The sequence below is a fragment of the Hippocampus zosterae genome, chromosome 10 (assembly GCF_025434085.1).
Source record: "Hippocampus zosterae strain Florida chromosome 10, ASM2543408v3, whole genome shotgun sequence".
Lineage (NCBI taxonomy): Eukaryota > Metazoa > Chordata > Actinopteri > Syngnathiformes > Syngnathidae > Hippocampus > Hippocampus zosterae.
The window spans coordinates 6734371-6753582 of NC_067460.1; the positions used below are offsets into that span (position 1 = coordinate 6734371).

The 19212-nt window shown below is 42.2% G+C and overlaps 2 protein-coding genes across 6 annotated transcripts in view; both read left to right on the forward strand.

The window, feature by feature from the left end:
* Nucleotides 1–15983, forward strand: inpp5ka (inositol polyphosphate-5-phosphatase Ka). 4 transcript variants are annotated; one of them, XM_052078981.1, is made up of 14 exons: nt 1–107; nt 430–526; nt 2891–2995; nt 3980–4088; nt 4178–4294; nt 7234–7409; nt 8450–8561; nt 8689–8798; nt 8944–8970; nt 11071–11302; nt 12459–12596; nt 12675–12758; nt 12844–12948; nt 14781–15983. In XM_052078981.1, the coding sequence occupies exons 2-14, from the start codon at nt 465–467 to the stop codon at nt 14874–14876; spliced, it is 1473 nt and encodes a 490-aa protein (XP_051934941.1). In that variant the 5' UTR covers nt 1–107; nt 430–464; the 3' UTR covers nt 14877–15983. The 4 variants fall into 4 exon arrangements, with proteins under 4 accessions (XP_051934941.1, XP_051934942.1, XP_051934943.1 ...); XM_052078982.1 differs by having other exon boundaries at nt 31–107; nt 11074–11302; XM_052078983.1 differs by lacking the exon at nt 8944–8970 and having other exon boundaries at nt 31–107.
* Nucleotides 15038–19212, forward strand: part of tekt1 (tektin 1) — a 14100-nt gene continuing 9925 nt past the window's right edge. Inside the window, exons 1-3 of one of the 2 annotated variants that reach the window (XM_052079013.1) lie at nt 15038–15182; nt 18139–18327; nt 18407–18572. In XM_052079013.1, the coding sequence (XP_051934973.1) occupies nt 18162–18327; nt 18407–18572 (332 nt within the window). In that variant the 5' untranslated portion in view covers nt 15038–15182; nt 18139–18161. Of the gene's footprint in view, nt 15183–16093; nt 16171–18138; nt 18328–18406; nt 18573–19212 lie in introns of those variants that run through there. The other variant, XM_052079012.1, reaches the window with a different exon arrangement.

Below are 19212 nucleotides of genomic sequence, written 5' to 3' on the forward strand. Positions count from 1 at the left end.
GGAAGCTTCTTCCGCAATAGGGGAGGTCCTCCTCAATAAGAGTAGAAGTCCTGTAGATACGTACTTGATGGCTTACTATGAAAACAAGCACTTCGTGACCGCGTCGGGTATTAGAAAACATTCATTTATGCACGAATTTCTTGTCACAATCGAACGTTTAATTGACTCAAATGATCTTTCGAAGCTTGCTCTCATTGCTTTTGATCGTGAAATGAAATGCGATTAGACCGTTTGATCCATGTAGCATGCTCTGTGTTTTCTCTTCATCGTCAACTCTGGATGGTTCCGAAAGCTACATGTTTAACATTAGTTCATTACAATCGTGTTCGTCAGTTGTCTCGCTGTCCGTAAATGATATATTGCCTATTGTATTGCACTGTACTGTATTGTACTGCATTGTACCTATTAAAGTACTTGTGTGTTTTTCAGTTGCACTGCTGAGCTTCAAAACGTAACTTTCAGATATGGCATCGATGGAGCGGAATCGGGGTATGCCGAGGGGAGACTACGAAGGAGACAAATTTAGGTAAACAAAATGTCATATTTTCCTTTGTGCCAGAAATAATATTTCTCCACTGGTTTTAACGTCAACAGATGAACAGACGCTATTTATTTGACGTAGCTGAAAGAGGGTAATTGTACTTATTCGTGGACTGGTATCGAATCACGCATTTAAAGTATTTTGCAGAGGTTTCTCATTTAAAAAAATAGATTATTGGAAAATAATAAACATCACACAATTTTCCACAAGACTCTCCAAATGTGTTTCTAGATTAGGTTGCTCGATTTTATCTAACCTAAAACGGATTTGCAGAAATGACAGTCATGCTGCCATGTTGCCATGAGAAAAGATCGACTCTGAGCTCAACAGTTTACAGAGGGACTTGAACTTTAAATGTTAATTCAGTTTACAAACACTTCTACATTTTCAGGATTCATAAATGAGATTAAATGGGCAAACAATGGAGGGTTTAAGAACCAGTTCCCTAATTACTCAGTGGCCCTTTGTTGCCTATTTGACTCCACAGAAGGCACTAAAACGTCTGAATGTTGTTGATAAATACAAAATACAATGCTTGCTTTCACGACTTGTACTTGTGGCACACTTCCAAGAAAACAGCTGACACTGCTTGCATCAACACCAATACTATCACCGAGCTACTAAGTACCGGTAATCAACTAACGGGTACTGTTACAATCTCAGGGATGTCACGGCGTTATTTGGATGGGAATTCTGCACAGTAGCAGAAAGTGAGCATGATTACTCCAAAAATTTTGTTGTGGGAAAGCGGTGACAAACGTGCGGAATGCCATTCTTACTCTTTGATGCAGCAACAACCAGTGAATGTTTTACTGCAGCTTGAGAAATTATATATCATCATGTTTTCTTGGAGACTTGTTATGCAATTTTCCCCACAATTTGAAACAGTTCCCAGGCACAGAACTGTGGCTTCTTTTGTTCAAGGTTCAAGAATTACATCTGACTTTTAACACCCAAATTCTAGACTGATTGAAAATAGGCCGTTTTTGAGGGACTGGTTATGTTTCTCCCTTCCATTGCTGGGTCAATGATAAGTCTGGCTTGCCATTGCCATGGTGACAGGTAGCAGAGCCTTGAAAATACAACAAGAGCTGTTACGTGCGGGGTGGAAAAGCTGCTTGTGCACGGTCACATTTTTAGAAACAAGCAACACATTACCTTGTTAAATTTGACATTATGATTGGAGGGGTCAGACACTTCAGCGACCCGACCTTTTGTGTACAAGAAATTAAATGTCAATCTGACATATCATGCACCCTTTACAATAGGAACATTCGTTCAATTACTGCACTACAAGAATTGCACAATAGTAAACAAAGGGTATCTTTGCACGGCAAAAATCAAGTAAAAATGTGAATATTTTTTTTCTGATAAAACGACCTGCAAGGCTGTGTGATATGCATGACATACCACCAGTTGGTGAAGTGCAGTCACTGGTTGTCCTCGCAGATCTTATCCAAATGCGCATTTGAAGATCCATCCTCAGTACTAACATTTGTTTTTAAGTATGCTTGCAGAACCGATAAAGTTAAACCAGTAAGTGTTGTCACTCTCATTCGAGTGACAATTGAATAATTGCAATAACAGCTTTTTATTCCACTTTTGTTGTTTTGGTCATGAAATATTTGCACATTCCTCCACAAAACAAAACAAAAAACTTGCCACATACGCATGTTTTTTTAATTGTTTATTTTTTGTCAGCATTTCCACAAGACAATATTACCGGTAATGTAGTTTTGTGTGTGGCCTCTAAATTCTTACCTCCTCCAAGCATTAAGTGTGAGCTGGGAATGTCGAACACATAAATACAAAACTGAAGTGATGTAGCTGCAACTCAAACCATTGCAGCTTGTGCGTCCCTTCAAAAGCACATTACCAACACACAAATACTACTCGGTGTATATTCATGACGATTTATAAATGCGGTTTATTTTTCTGCTTTCTCATTTATTTTTTTCATTGTATTTTTTCCATGCAATATAGTGCTCTTGAAAAAAAAACGCATCACAAAAAATTGTTTTTGGGGTGTCTAGAATAGCTGGATAGCATTTAAATTTACCTCATTTGGGAACATGGATTTGATATATGCCATATGCATACATTTAATCGCATTATGACTCACAACCTTATTAAAACCATGAGTTAAGGTAACTCGGTTATTTGTATGGAAAAGCATGGCTGGTCCACATTTACTGGTGAATATGTGGGTGGAGTAAGCTGCTAAAGTCTTCATTGTATGGGTTTGTTCACTGAATTAATTTCTTTCACTGCCACGCTGGAATCGACACGCTTCCTTTTAAGTAATCCGGATGCCCTTTTTTTTTTTTTTTTACTCAATGTTGTCCCCAGGCTCCACATAGTGACATGGAATGTAGCCACCGCTGATCCCCGAGATGACATGAGCTCACTTCTCCGTTTAGATTCTGCAGAGGATGCAGACCTCTACATCATTGGGTAAGATGGCGTCATGAATGGAAATTGATTGTATCAGTTTCTACACTAAGCACTACTGGCCACTTTAAATTATGTTGATAAATCTCTGCATCATCTGCACCAACAGTCATTGTATCGTAATTACGGCACTACTGCTCAATTTATTTTGCCAGCCAACTTTACACATCATTTGTGCTGCTGTCATTGTTTGGCACTACAGTGATCGCTATATATCGCTTCATTTATCGTGGCTTCCCTACATTGCGTTTTTTCCAAAGTACGGCATTCAGAAAAAAATGCCGAATGACTTTGAGGTTTTGCACATGACTACGCATGATTGTTTCCTGGCGCTACGTCGACCAATAACAGCACGAGTTGATTTATCCCGTGAGCTGATTGGCTGCACATCTTTGCAGCCCTGCCCAGATCCTTCCCTGTTGACTCTGATCAGTGTCTCCTCACGATGTTAGAGAGGGGGAGAGAGGGTGGGATGGAGAGAGAGAAAAAGAAATTGTTTTATCATAAACGCATCGGCTGTGCCAGGAGCTAGCTGGAAGCTAATGGCGGATACACCGTCAGAGCGCACCTTCGACGTCACTAACACAAGTCTCTTTACCTCACTCAGAAGACAATGCTGATGAACGTTACTTTCTGTATAAGGTTTTATAGTTAAAAAAGTGAGTAAATAAATGTACTGCTGTAGTCTTTGTAAAATGTAAATACTGTTGACATATTTTAAACATGCTGTTACCCACATACACTTACACAAAATTCCTAGCAGGGCAGCCAACCCTTCTTGGCAGTTTTTCACTTATCGCAGCAGGGTCCCAGTCCCCATTAGCCGCGATAAGTGAGGGAACACTGTACTGTGCTCACGCTATTGTTACATTACTTAACGACTCTCACTACTCATGTTATTTGTTCTCAATGCTCTTTATACTTGGCCATCAAAGATTATTTTGATTTAAGTGTGAGGATTGGCACAATGATTCATGTTGACCAAAGCCTGCAGGAGGTGTACTCCGGGCCCCTGAGATTCATGTCAGATGTTGTATTGGATGACCCTTGGAGTTCTGTGCTTATGACCGCCTTAGCACCAAGGCAATACGTGAAGGTACACAAAAGGCTGAACTAATAGTTTCTATAGACCCCTGTACTACACGACTGCCCTACACATGACATGTATGTTTCTATATATTTTAGGTGTGCTCTATCAGAATGCAAGGTCTGTTGTTGCTACTCTTCTCCAAGCTGGAACATCTCCCATTCATTCGTGACATCCAGACGACATACACGCGTACTGGCATCTTTGGATATTGGGTAAAGTGTTATCAGCACTGTAAACAGAAATCCCCAAATGACAGAAAAAAACCTAATCTTGAAGTGATACAGACAAATAAATAAAATAAAACGAACCATATTAAATCACTACATGGTGACATATTTAACATACCTACTATCAGAGTTGGTCTATCACACTGTGGATCATAAACCTAATGAAATAATTACTTAAAATATGCCAAGCAATACAGTGGAACCTCAAAGGCAGGGGTCACCATGTTGGTGACTCCTGCTGCATGGTGTAGATCAGGGGTGCCCATTAGGTAGACCCTGATCTACCGGTAGATCTAAGACAGGTCCCAAGTAGATCCGAGGAGTGTCGAGAAGAAAAAAAACAACCATTTGTGTGTCTTTGTACATATTAGTAATATATTTTTTGTGTTAATATACACTGCACACTAATCATCTTATCAGTCTCATTTTCACTAAAAAACATTTAAAAAATAAAATAAAGCAGGTAAATCTTGAATTTACAGTGGCGCGTGATTACGTCACTGGAAGTTGTTTGCGCTCAGCAGTCTGCAATTGTAGCTTGTAATCAGAGCTGTTGCGCTCTATCTTTTATCGTCATTATTCTCATTCAAAGTTTGCTTCGTGTACAATTCACTGAGGGCACGGGCAAAGAATAGGAATCTCGGAGGGCCCAGGGAAGTACTTTAAAACTGTATGTGTGAGCTACGTTAACAGGCTGCAAAAGTGCATCGCATTCCTCCGTTTCAGGCTGTTTCTCATCATGGCGTGCATGTGTGCGTGTGTGTGCGCGCGCGTGCCGGTAAGGGTAGATCCCGGGAGGTTAGTTGATCGAAAAGTAGATCTTCGGTCCAAAAAGTTTGGGCACCCCTGGTGTAGATGTTTACAGTCAGTATAGACAGTAAAGTCAAGTCAAGTACAACTTTGTCAAATTTGCTGTATGTGTAACATACAGGGAGGGAGGAAATTTCATCTGTGCTGTCAGGAGGGAGGAAATTTCATCTGTGCTGGCCAGATGAAATTTCCTCCCTCTTAAACGGACAACATACAACAAGAGGAGCCACTGCGGGTGCCCGTGCCGCCATCAAAAGAAAAGTCAACATAAAATGACAAAATAATGCAAGACAACACATTAGACACAGACAATCGTGCAATCGTAACCACCTTCTTACCACTTTGTTGTCTGAAGCAGTTATAGATGAAAGAGGAACGAATCAAAGTGTCCTTTTCAACAGTGGATCAAAGACGTCATGCTGAAATGTTCACACGTCTGCTACAAGCTAAGCTTCAAAGCAACAAGAAGCTTGTAGCATCCATTAACGAAAAATAGATTGGCTCTCTTCTCCTGTCCTATGTAAATCCGCTTCAATTCCAAGCCGCGACTCCCAGTTCCACATACGCATTGGTGCTCTGCGCTGACGCTGCTTTCTGCTCATCATCGGGTCCTCAAGCCATGCATCCATCCAGCTGCAGACTGTCCATCAGCACAGATCTTTTCGCTGAACAAAGTGGGGCTGTGAAAATGCTGCCTATATCAGGCGTAAGACACAAGCACCCCGGAGCTGTCCAGCAACGACAGTCAAATGGCGCCGACATTCCTCCCAATCAAAATCAGTGCTGGTACACGCGTGCCGCCGAGAAGGCGCAACCACCAAGCACAGATTCTTCTTTGACGAATGTCGTAGCCAAAAATGCTGAAAACAGTCCACATCAGGTCCACACAACGTAACAACACTGTTGTATCTGTGTGTTTTAGGAATATTTTTTTTTTTTGCATAAAGCACATTCCGGCACGATACACCTACTGGGGATGTGCCTTTCGCATCCTCTTTCACTCCCACACTTCCCCGTTTAACAATACAATACAATACAATACATGCTGATTTATATAGCGCTTTCACAACAGCGGCAGCTGTAACAAAACAGTTAACAGAGTAAAATAATAAACACAACACATAAAACACGGACAGTCGTGCAGTCCTAACCACTTTTCCGTCACACGCTTTGTTGTTTGAAGCAGTTTGAGATGAAAGAGGAGAGAATCAAAGTGTCCTTTAACCAGTGCATCAGAGACGTCATGCTCAAAATGTGCACATGTCGACTCCAAGCCAAGTTTCAAAAGTCAATAAGAAGCTGTAGCATCCATTGACGTAAAAAGGGATTGGTTCACTTCTCCTGTCCCATGGAAATCCATTTCAATTCCAAGCGGCGACTCGGTTCCAAATACGCATCGGCGCTCTGCGCCAACGTTCCTCTCTCCTCATCTTCAACTTCAGCAGCCATCCATCCAGCCGCACCAATGCCGACTGTCCAACAGCGTCGACATAGCCACTGAACAAAACGGGGTTGTGAAAAATGCTGCCCATTACAGGCGCAAAAAACACAAGCGCCCCAGGTCTGTCCAGCACCAGACAGTCAATGGCGCCGACATTCTTCCCAATCAAAATCTGTGCTGGTACAGGCGTGCTGCCGAGAAGCCGCAACCACCAAGCACAGATACTTCTCCTTTGACGAATGTCGTGGCCAAAAAACGCTGAAAACAGTCCATATCAGGTCCACACGATGAAACAACAAACATGTGACAAAACAAAAGACAAAAACACCCAAAAAGAACAAAAGAGCAAGGCTCTTGAAGAGCACTTGCCGAAGGCTGCCTACTCGGGCGCCATCTTGGGGGTGGGGGGGGATGTCTCAGTTACGGCCGCCTTTCCTCTATTTAAGCAGCGTGTCGGCACAATATCAGTCAGTCAAGTGGCGCGCTCGTCGAAGTAACAACAACATTCACAGATTTTGCAACTCTGTGAATACACGTCGCTCCACATTATTAGGCGCCCCGTCCATTTTGGAGATAATTTTGAAGTGTGCCTTATGGTCATGAAAATACAGTAATTGCTTGCTTGCTTTAAGTTAACCATTTGTGTGTTTTGTGTCTCTTCTTTGTGTCGCAGGGTAACAAAGGTGGTGTGTCCATTCGTCTGTCTCTCTATGGTCACATGCTCTGTTTCCTCAATTGCCACCTAGCTGCACATATGAAACATGCCAATGAGCGAGTGGTCGAATTTGAGCACATTCTGAACTCACAGAATTTCAAATGCGAAAAGGCTGGGAAAATTCTTGATCACAGGTGAGTGCATACTGTGGAACCTCCAAAGGCTGTAAACCAAGTGTGAAACTCAAGGCCCGAGGGCCAGATCTGGCCCGCCAGGTCATTTTATGTGGCCCACGAAAGCTAATCTTGTGCGTCAACTTGCTAAAATCTGGACCAAATTGTCATGTGTAATAAATAACGTTGAGCTTTTATGATAATTTTGTTACCCTGTTTACACTCACTTGAACAATAATTGGACAAACTATTATAATTGACTTGACTGATTTAAAAATGAGTCATCTATGAATTGTTGTATACAAGTAATAATTTTGTGGTTTCACTGTCATCACGGCCCTCTGAGAGACCACGCAACTCCAAATTGGCCTGCGGCTGAAATGAGTTTGAAACCCCTGCCGTAAACCATCAGACTCGAAATGCTGTTTATAATTTCAGTTTTCTTTTCAAACTGTATCTATTAAAATTGTAATTATTGCACAGAAAATGTTTTAAAGAGGGAGTTAAACAAAAGCAACATTTGTGCATGATCAGGAGGTGTAAGGCGGGTCATCAATTGCTCACCTCACACACACACAGCCAACTACATACGAAACGTTAGATATTACGGTATGCGTGCCAGTGTCATGCACAAACTCCAGCGAGGATGATTTCTCTTTCTGCATGTGAAACATGGCGCACTTGGGGCGTGTGCTTTGTGCCACCCTGATTTGGGTGGAAATTCGGGATGAAACGGGGGTTGGCTGGGAAAATATTAAATTCCATCCCAGGCGCACAAACTCCACGTTACACCTAATTCTAGCCACGCAAAGTCTAGCAAAATATCAAAATAAGTAAACTCCACCCATGCGCACAGTTAGACTGCGCTTTTTGCTCAACTTGCGTCTGACTTTCCAATGCATGTTTATTTCCAGATGCTTAAATTCTAGATTGTGTGGCGCTTTTTCTTCTGGAAGTCACGTTCTTTGCCATTTTAACATTTCTGCTTGTATGTAGACTGTGGCGCGAGCAGTTTTTACAAGATTTTCTCCTCTTTTATCTCGCTATCCTCTGTCTTCAAGGCTAGTCTTCTGGTTTGGAGATCTCAACTTTCGAATCCAGGATCATGGGTTGCACTTTGTTCGAACATGCATCAGCAATGAAAACTACAACTTGCTGTGGAAAAAAGACCAGGTTGGATAAGTCCTCTTATTCATATGTCCCTTGCAGATTTAGGCCCGACTAAATACTGTGTTAGCCGGGCCTAAATCTGTGTTTAGTATGGAACGTCATGGAATGTTTTGTACAATGATGCTTTCAGCTGATCATGATGAAGGAAAAAGAGAAATTGCTGCAAGAGTTTGAGGAAGGGCCCCTTGACTTTCAGCCCACGTACAAGTTTGACGTCAACACCGACACATATGACAGCAGGTAGCAGACAAGTCACTTGCAATGAGTTACTTTTTGGTGGGGGTCGGGTGGGGGGGGGGCGCGGGGGGGACCGCATATTTCCTGTATTTGTGATCCTACAATACTAATGTGTGTATGTGATCTGCTCCTCTTGTCACCTTCGCAGGCTCTACAGGACATGGTTTGCCTTTACGTAAGACTTGTAACTCGTTTATGTCCACACTGGCAAAAGTATATCACAACTCTTCTTTGGTGTGGATGCAAATGTCATTTAACAGCTTTATAAAGCTCAAATATACTGTAAAATAATTTAGTCTTTAGAGTAACACATTTTTTTCACCTCTAACTAATACGCACATTTTAAAAAAATCTAACTAACTCTAAGTTTGGATAACTTTTATCTTGAGCGAAAGGTGTGGGAAGTCAAAAGCTGGTTGTTTTCATGAAATATGCCCTTTGGAGTTTGTGGTTTTTATGTGCAAATACCACACGTTGGCAAAAATAACAATTGTTATTTTTGATCGAAATAACAATTGTTATTTTTGGCAACGTAAATAAAGGCAAACATTGTTATGGAGACACATATGAGAAAGCATATGAAGTACATGAATCCATTCCGAAAGACAGAGGCACACTATATTTGCAATGCCGAACTGTTTAACCTCAAAACTCCATCCGGTGCTACTATCATTATCAACCTCCTGTCAACATGACGCAGCAGCTTGATGCGGGAGCTTGGGGCTAAATCTTGGGGTCCTGCTCCACCTGCGAGATTACACTTCACATGAATAGTGCCTTAACATCACCCTTAACATTGCTCGGGCGGCATCGTAGTCTTCTTACTCGTAATTCCTCCGCATTGGCCGGCACGATGCAGCACAATGCGGCACTACACTGAGGTGCAACTATCAATTTGAACTTGACCATATGCAGAAAACTCCTATTAAAACGATGGCTGAGAAAGCCGTGATATAGCGGAAGAACACCGGAAAGTAATGCTGAATGTTCCTGAGGTTCATATCGCTAATGTAATCAGACTTTTTAAGATAAGAAAAGTAAAACTTTATTTGTCTCACAATAGAGAAATTCACAATTTACAGCAGCAATTTTTTTGAAGGGAAGAAAGTAGAAAAAAAAGTAAAGATGTCCTTTGCTTTATTTTCTCTGGATAATAATGGACCAGTTAGGTAGGTCTTACAAATTTTTGTGCCTTGAGCCAATCAGTTGTGTTCTTAGATGCTCATCTCGGAAAAAAAAATCCAGAGTATGTCTCATCAAGCATCAGTGTTGGATCACAGGGCTGTTGCGTATGGGCAACTCAAGATAATGAACTTCTCCAGCAAAGTATACTTTTACGGTGAGCAGTGGCGACGTATTCGTCGTCAAGCTTACCGGTCAAGCATGTACTGGTAAATGAGAGTATCGTCGGGTGTGAACTTCTCAGGTCTATGTGACCCGAGACAGTTTTAATAATGCTGTCATTTGTAGAGATCATAATCTTCCATTTTTACTAGATTGAGGTCATGTCACGGTTCAGTGCTTTGAGGGAACAATGCAATCGTTTTAAAGCAATGAAATTCTCCTTTCTATACTACAAATAATGTACCAGGGGGCGGCCCGGTGCTCCATTGGTTAGCGTGTCGACCTCACAGTGCAGAGGTTGTGGGTTCGATCCCGGCTCCAGCCTTCCTGTGTGGAGTTTGCATGTTCTCCCCGGGCCTGCGTGGGTTTTCTCCGGGTATTCCAGTTTCCTCCCACATTCCAAAAACATGCATGGCAGGTTCATTGAACACTCTAAATTGTCCCTACGTGTGAGTCTGAGCGTTGATGGTTGTTCGTCTGTGTGTACCCTGCGATTGGCTGGCAACGGGTTCAGGGTCTCCCCTGCGTACTGCCCGAAGACAGCTGGGATAGGCTCCAGCACCTCCCTCGACCCTTGTGAGGATCAAGCTGATCGGAAAATGGATGGGAATAATTTACCAATAATCTACAGCATGCTAGCAATGTTGAGTGACAGGCAGAACAGTTTAGTGCTCTTCCAGTAAAATAATCTGTTGCCAGTCACACAGCAGAGTGCGTTCAACTCACAGGACCAGATTTCACAGCAAAATAAACCCTCTTCTGCGTCTAATGTGGGAATGAGCTCCAGGACTTTTCTTCCTTGACAGCATTAACATGATTCTCTTCTGAGTCTTTTGATCACATTGAAAGTGCAAAGGTCCAATGCAAACACAGAGTAGCTTCATAAACAGATCATGTTCTCTGTTCTCTGTCTCTCACCTCCACCGATCAGCAGTAAGAAGCGCAAACCCGCCTGGACGGACCGTATTCTGTGGCGGCTCCAACCCAAAGCCAGGCACGCCGACGAGCAAAACAAACACGGTGACGCACCAGACGCACACAATGTCAAACCGCCAGAAGAAGCTGAAGAATACCCTTTGGAGATCAGACAGGACTTGTACACCAGCAACATGGAGTACAGCACAAGTGACCACAAACCTGTCACCGGTATTTTTACACTTAAGGTAACTTACTTAAATGCTGTCAATCGATGTAACTTTAACCGCACCCGGCGGGAGATACTATACCGTGGTTTTCTTAGACGTTAGGTCCTATTCTCAGAAGTCGTAATTGGGTGAAGAATCTTATGAGATTCAATGCAGCAGTTAAATCAGCTTTTTCAAAGACTACACACTGCAAACTACAGCTATGTTCCGCATGTTCAATGTGCGTTTGGGTGGTTGTTACTCTAGTACAGGGGTTGGCAACCCAAAATGTTGAATGAGCCATATTGGACCCAAAAAGAAAAAATGTCTGGAGCCGCAAAAAATTAAAAGCCATATATGACCTTTATTATGAAGGCAACACATGCTGTATGTATCTATATTAGCGATATTAGCCTGCTATCAACATGATTAAGTTGGCTACAAATACACAATGAGCCTTCATGATTGAATGTTTTTTACGGTTGAGGTTCATCCTGTAGAGCAGGGGTGCCCAAACTTTTTTGACGTAAGATCTACCTTTCGATCAATCAACCCCCAGCGATCGACCCGTTTCCACACACGCGCGCAAACGCACTACTTACACACAGTTCCAGGGAGCCACTCAGGCGGTGCGAAAGAGCCGTGGGTTGCCGACCCCTGGGCTAGAGCTTTTCTTGTCCTGTAATTTTTAAGCTACTACCGAAATGTCAGGTTCATCGATTAGACATTTATATAACAGCACAAAAAAGGAGAGAAGACACTTAATTCTGGTACCAATCTCGCGAGGAGGACTGAGAGAACTAGACAGTTTCGATTTTTTGCTGCGTCGCTCGCCAGTCTCTCCGTACTCACCCAGCCCATATATCTTTTTTTTATTTGCATGGGAAACCCTATCCAATTGTAGTTTCCAACCTCGGGAGTGAGGGCTAAGCTGCTGGAAGGCGCGGCGCGGGCACCGGCAGCGGCTCCTCTCTCTGCTGTGGTTGAGAGGAAAGAAATTTCATCTGTGCAGTATGTTGTACATAGAGCACATTTGACATTAAAGTTGAATTGAACTTGAATTGGTGTAGTTGGCCTTCTCACTAGAAATAACTTACCAATGCGTGCGCTAACAAGCCGTGATGCTGTCACTCGTTAATGTTACTTTGGCTTAAAGCATGCCACTAAGTATCGCCTGTTCACTGTGTTCCTTTAGCTGAAGAAGATGTACGCGACTCCACTGGTGCACCTGCAGGCAGAAGGTGAATGGAGCGCGGACATTGATGCCATGCTGCTTTACAGCCCGCTGCAGCCATTCCCTACCAGTACGTGGGACTGGATTGGATTGTATAAGGTGAGTTTTGCAAACGATTGTTCCCCCTTTCACTAGAACTACAAAGTCACAGATTTGACTTTGCCTCATGAAATGCAGGTTGGGTTTACTAGCGTGTCAGACTACATCACATACACTTGGGTCAAAGATGACGAAGTGTTCATCGATGAAGATGCCATCAAGGTAGTCAATACCGGTGAATTGAGTTAACTGGCCATTGTGATTCAAATATATGCATGCGTTCATTCTTGGGGGGCTGTTTTTTTAGGTGTATGTGAGTAAAGAGGAGATCCCAGTGCGAGGAGGAGAGTGTCTACTGGGTTACTACTGTCATACTCTGCAGTGCATTATTGGAATCAGTGAACCATTCAGGGTGAGTGCTGTGTGACCCACATGCCCATTATGTCACTCTTTCATGCATTTATACTTTTTAGAGAATATCCTCTCCTGCCTTGGGTACACCGTTTTCCAACTTTTAATGAGCCAAGGCACATATCTTGCATGAGAAGAATTTCATGGCCAACCTAAAAATTGTTACAAAGTACTATATATACCAGTATACTGCAATAAGGATGTTCTTGTCCTGAAACATATCTGTCCCTGAATCATTTTTGTCATTTTAATTTAGAATTTAAATACAATGCTATTGATCTCAGGCGTACTCTGGCTTCCTCCCACATTCCAAAAACATGCATGGCAGGTTAATGGAACGCTCGAAATTGTCCCTCAGTGGGAGTGTGAGCGCGGACGGTTGTTTGTCTCCGTTTTGTCCTGCGATTGGCTGGCAACCAGTTCAGAGCGTACCCCCGCCTACTGCCCAAAGACCGCCAAGATGGGCCCGCGACCTTCGTGAGGCCAAGCCGATTAGAAAGTGGATGGATGCTATTCATCGCTTGTAAGAACTAATTGTTCTTTCTGCTGAATATTTAATTTTTGTGCCCGTCACTACCATTGCAGGAGAACAAAGATTATCCATCCATCCATTTTCTGGATGGATGGGCGGTAGGCGGGGGACACCTGAACCGGTTGCCAGCCAATCGCAGGGCAAACAGAGACGAACAACCGTCCACGCTCACACACACACACACACACACACATATAATTTAGAGTGTTCAATCAGCCTGATATGCATGTTTTTGGGAATGTGGAAGGAAACCGGAGTACCTGGAGAAAACCCATTCAGGCCCAGGGAGAACATGCAAACTCCACACAGGAAGGTCCGAGCCGGGATCAAACCCACGACCTCTGCACGCGCGAACCAGTGGAACACCGGGATGCCCAGAACAAAGCTTATTGATAGTAAATATTGTTTGGACCAATTAAATCATTCACTCCAAAAGACGTTTTTAAACGTCTTTTCAGACTTCGTCCAGAATTGGCTGGTACTGAATGAGTTAAGTTGAAATTTGATAACTTCCCATGGCAGACCAAATTATCTCATGACTATCTGCTCTAAAAAAAGTTTAGGAGTTAAATGTTAGTGTATATATAAATTGTCGTCGTAGTTGATGTTGATGTATGTTGTGTGAATAATTTTGAGACAAATCTCTCCGCATTCTACTGAAGATGACATCACATCATTTACCCCATGTCACATGGTGTCAGAAGTATTAAATTCATTCTTTTTCCGATCCGCTTTATCCTCACAAGGGTCACCGGGGGTGCTGGAGCCTCTCCCAGCTATCTTCGGGCAGTAGGCAGGGGACACCCTGAACCGGTTGCCAGTCAATCGTAGGGCACACACAGACGAACAATCGTCCACGCTCATACTCACACCGAGGGACAATTTAGAGTCTTCAATCAGCCTGCCATGCATGTTTTTGGAATGTGGGAGGAAACTGGAGTACCCGGAGAAAACCCACTCAGGCCCGGGGAGAACATGCAAACTCCACACAGGGAACCACTGGACCACAGGGCTGCCCAGAATGATTACAATCACCATCAATGTCCACTTTATGCTTTATGTTTCAAATGAGATTAAATTGAAGTCCAGTATCCACACTGTTACGCTTCAGAACTTTGCATTGGTCTGGTTTCAAGATTTTGGTATATGGCACTTCAGCTTAGAACATTATTTCCCATGTATGAGTACCCGAGTCGTATTCGGACTTGAATTTGTTTGCCATTGTACAGTTCAGTCACGTTTGGCTGCATTGCATGGTGTCTGGCAGGGCTCACGTTATAACAAGTGCCTCTCTCTCGCAGGTCCATGAGTCCAAAGTGGCCATCGAGGAGGGCTTACTGCACGAGAAGATCAATATTCTGGATCAAATCGTCGCAGCTGAAAACATTCATGACTGACAAATCATATTTTGGTCTGGTTTACCACATCGCAACAAAGCTTTTAATCCATTTTCTGAGACTACTCCCAGCAACAGCAGCAGCGATTTGTGTACTGTGTATAAGATGGCATCATCAATTGTTGATGATGCCATGCCTTGATGTCACTGTGTTTGGGTCATGAAGGGTGCAAAAGACTACATCAGATGTTAAGCTTTCAACACTGCTTTAAGATCTACTTTTTCAGGGCAGTTCAGTGAGTCACTTGCGTTGAGGGCAAATGTGAAGCTCTTGTGCAGGTTTTCCTTGCTTCCACAGTGGAAACAGGTTGGTACTTTTGCTAGTCTACGACCATTTGTTTTTGGTGTAAAGTTGATAGAATTGTCTTGTCTAATGACTACACATTCACCTGCATAGTAAGTCTCTCTATTGTGCTCTTTGCGTTCACATAGTATTAACTTAATAGGAATTCATTGTCTACTGTATTGTATTGTCGAGTGCTCTGACAAAGCTGTAATCTGTAAAATGGATCAGTGCATTTATTCATTGTTGTTATCTTGTTTGAATTGTTTGAAATGGTTAACGTTGAAACACCTTGCTGTGAATGAGCTGTTGCTGGAAGGGTTTATTTAAGTCACTCACTTAACTTTACATGTTCCTGGTAGACTTGAAAGCAGATTTATTTTATAGCGTTTGCCCCCACCCAAAAAAGGCTGTGTGCTTTAATCTTTCTGCCAGCACAGGAAGCCAATCTAACTATTGATTTAAAATTATAAATCTTAATTCAGCTGCTGGTTTATAGAGGATATAAATATATTTCATCTATGTTTTTTTAAAGAATATTTGTTGGTTCAAAAAGGCAAAACATGTTTTACTTTTGTAGTGTGCTCATGTGTCACTCAAATCACACTATTTGAACAAAATAGTGTTTTCCATTGTCTTACACTGTAATTAAGACATTTTTCATAGTTGAAATAATTTCACCTGAATGCAGTTTATAGCTTGCTGGAACACAGGCATCCAAACCTGTGATTTATTTGCAATGAAGTAATGAAACGTGCTGTAACACAAAGACCAAACATTTCGAGTTTTGAAAATGCAGTTATTAATAATAGTAATGTCACCATGTTTTGTGTTTTGTCTTCATGGATGTCAAGTGTTTTGTTGTTCGTGCATCATTGAAAAGTCGGATTGCAAATGTCAGGAGGCCGCCTTTGACGTTTGTTAGCTGTTGCCATAGTAACTTCATTCATTCCGGCGGCTTCAGCAAGAGGCATACACGTTATTTCTTAACTTGCAGCCAAGAGGGGACAAGGTATGTTTGATGACTAAATAATGTTCGGTTCTATGCAATATCCCATTTTAAACTTGCAGTTAGTCTTAAAAGTCGACCAAACAAATTGCGAAGCTTGTCTTTGAACCGAAAACAAAAGTTGCGTTCAAGTAACCTCGTAAATCAGATAGGATTCGCCCAGCCGCAGACCTGTTTCAAGTCAAATCGTCATTGACGCATTATTTGTTTACGTCATTATTTGTAGTTTACAAAGTAGTGTTGGAAGATACAGTAACAACGGGTGTATTTGCAAACCTATTGCTTTAAAAAGTACGTCTTTACCAGGCATGTCCAGCTGCGGTCCTAGAGTATCGTTGTGTCGCCTGTTTTAGATGAGTCTCTATTGCAAAACACCTGATCAGTTCTTCATCAAGCAAGGAAGACGACGAAAAATGATGTTGCAGTAGGGACACATTTAAAACACGAAGAACAGTCTCTCTCGCGTATGAGGGCAGCTTTGCGGTGTTAAATGTCCAGACGTTGCAGCCATTGGACATTGGATTCATTAGGTGCTGTGAGGTTCAAGTTGCCATCTGGTGGTCGATAATTGGGACAATAGTAGATGAGATGTTCTGCAGTTTGGAGTTCTGGTCCACAGTCGCAGAATGATGATGCGACGAGACCCCGATCGGAACATGTCGTTGAAACGGCCTACCCAAGTTCTTAGCCGGTTGAGTCGTACCCAGACTTTCCGGGGTTGTTCATAGAACACGAAGAACAGTGGCCCTTGAGGACCGAGTTTGGACATCCCTGGTCCAGATCGTCTCTTCTCTTTCCATGATGTCCAGGCAAATACGTTCACTTCTTATCCGCAGATAACTAAAACTGAACTTCTCCCACGTCGTAATTATTTTATGTTGAATTTTTATCCCTGGACACCCTGAATTTCAACACAGTGCTTCTGACTGATATGAAAAAAATGAGATACTTTACCAAAATGCGACGCGTGTCTTGATTATTCAGTCGGTTGGTTCCCGGTGGGAATCATTACTGTGTTTTTACAAAGTTTGGCGTTAACAAGTAACCCAGTAGTTCTTAACCTTCTTACTAGAGGTACCGAACCCAACCAGTTAATAGGTACCGAACACAACCAGTTAATATGCACATTCACTGAACCCTTCATTCGTGAAAAGTAAATATCCATATATTTTACTAATTGAGTTTGTTAAAAAAAAACAAACAACGCATTTATTGAAAACTGAAAAAGTTAACATTTCAAGGGATATTTTTTTTTAATGACATACTATCACAGCAGTAATATGTTGACTACGAAGCAAACTAAATTTCCCACAGCACTAATTGGACAAGCAATGTAATGTGATAATCTGTAGCCAGTGATGGGCAAGCAGGCGTGTTATAACTAAATTAATGTGTCTTACGCTCCATGGCAGAGGCTCCGTCGAACCCCTGAGATCGATTCACCGAACACTTAGTGTTCGATGGAACCCAGATTAAAAACCACTGAAGTAGCCGTATATGTCGTCTGCGTAGGGCTGTGTCTTAATTGTACAATGATCATAATTGATAACGTCATGCTTACTCACACTGGATCCAAATGTCACTTGCAGTGAGGTTATTTTAAAATCGAGAACATTCTTTTTTGTTAAACATTGTTTTTATTCAATTATTTACTTCTGGCCAAGATTTGATACATTTCTATTTCCCACCGTGACACAGTTATCTGAAACTGTATATTGTATAAGGTGTACAAAATTTCAACGCGTTCCCAGAAGACATTGTGATTTAAGTCACTCACTCCCAAAGCGGATGCGATTGTCAGCTGAAACCATTAACGAGGTGTCTTGATTCAATACCATCTAACTTTTTAAACTATCGTGAATATGTGCTATATTACAACAAATAATCAATTGCTCACTTCATTCAGGCAGGTTTCCAATAGGATACAGAATAACTGCTGGCCACATTCTTTATTGTTGTTGATATGATTAGTGACCCACTACCTATGTTGAAGGATGTCTACTCGGGGAAAGAATATCCATCTGATCGGTGGATCAACTCTGGAGAGTATTAATGTCATACGGAACCACTCCAAGCTCCTCCGAGGAGAATGCACGAGATTGATCGAGGATTGCAGCAAATCTTGCAAGCGCCTGGAGGATGATGACAGCGAGAGGCTGGGTAAGCAGTTCGCAGTAACAGGAGTAACACGGAGAGACTGTTCAGCTTCGTTTATGAGGTGCTGCTTGGTGCTGTACAGATCAACGCGTCCAGGACATTCACTTTGTGAAGAAGGAGCTGGAGCTGAAGTTGGAGGAAAATATTTTGGAGACAGATCAGCTTATTGCAGTCCAGAACAGAGTGACGAAAGCTATCGAGTCCTGCAAGGAGCCTCTTCGAGTCACTCTTCTCTGTATAGAAGAGAGGTGAATCTAACCTACAGTACATCTTCACGTTTAACGGGGTCCAAGATCCAGTTCAGGAAGATGAACTGTTGACTTATTAACTATTAACCCTCGTAGTCCACCGTTTGCGACAAATGCAAAATTATGTCTTTGAATCAAAAGCAAAGGCATTCGGAAAAACACGAGAGAGCTGAAACGTATGGGGGGGTTCTAAAATGGCAGAAATTTCATGACATCACTGGCTGATAATTCTCAGGCATTGCAGCAATAATAAAAAAGGTTTTGATTCCGTAATCTTCACAATTTACATATTTTGCACTATAGAGACCCATTATAATTCATATTTTTGAATGCATTGTAAACCTAATGTGTAAACATGCATTTCACGCGATTTTTACGTCAATCGCTTTGTTTTTGCTTGGACAGACGTATGCATGCCACATTTTTGGGTTGAGGTCATTCCAATTGTGCAACTTTTAGGTGGCGCCAGAGGATCGCAAATGAGTTTGCCTTTTTGCAGGAGGCTTCAGACCAATGCATTTTACATGAACACGTCCGGTCGGAATTGTTAGTAGGGCTTGGTTGGGACCTCCAGACACAATTTTTTTTTCCTTTTGCAAAAAATAAAGAATAAAAAATCCCAAAGAACTAATAAAAACTA

What these genes read in the sequence shown, in the direction of transcription:
- inpp5ka (XM_052078981.1), top strand. Translation starts at nt 465, where the DNA reads ATGGCATCGATGGAGCGGAATCGGGGTATGCCGAGGGGAGACTACGAA. An exon ending in CTGGCATCTTTGGATATTGG is followed by an intron (nt 4,295 to 7,233) that starts GTAAAGTGTTAT and finishes TTTGTGTCGCAG; the next exon opens with GGTAACAAAGGTGGTGTGTC. An exon ending in AGGACATGGTTTGCCTTTAC is followed by an intron (nt 8,971 to 11,070) that starts GTAAGACTTGTA and finishes TCCACCGATCAG; the next exon opens with CAGTAAGAAGCGCAAACCCG.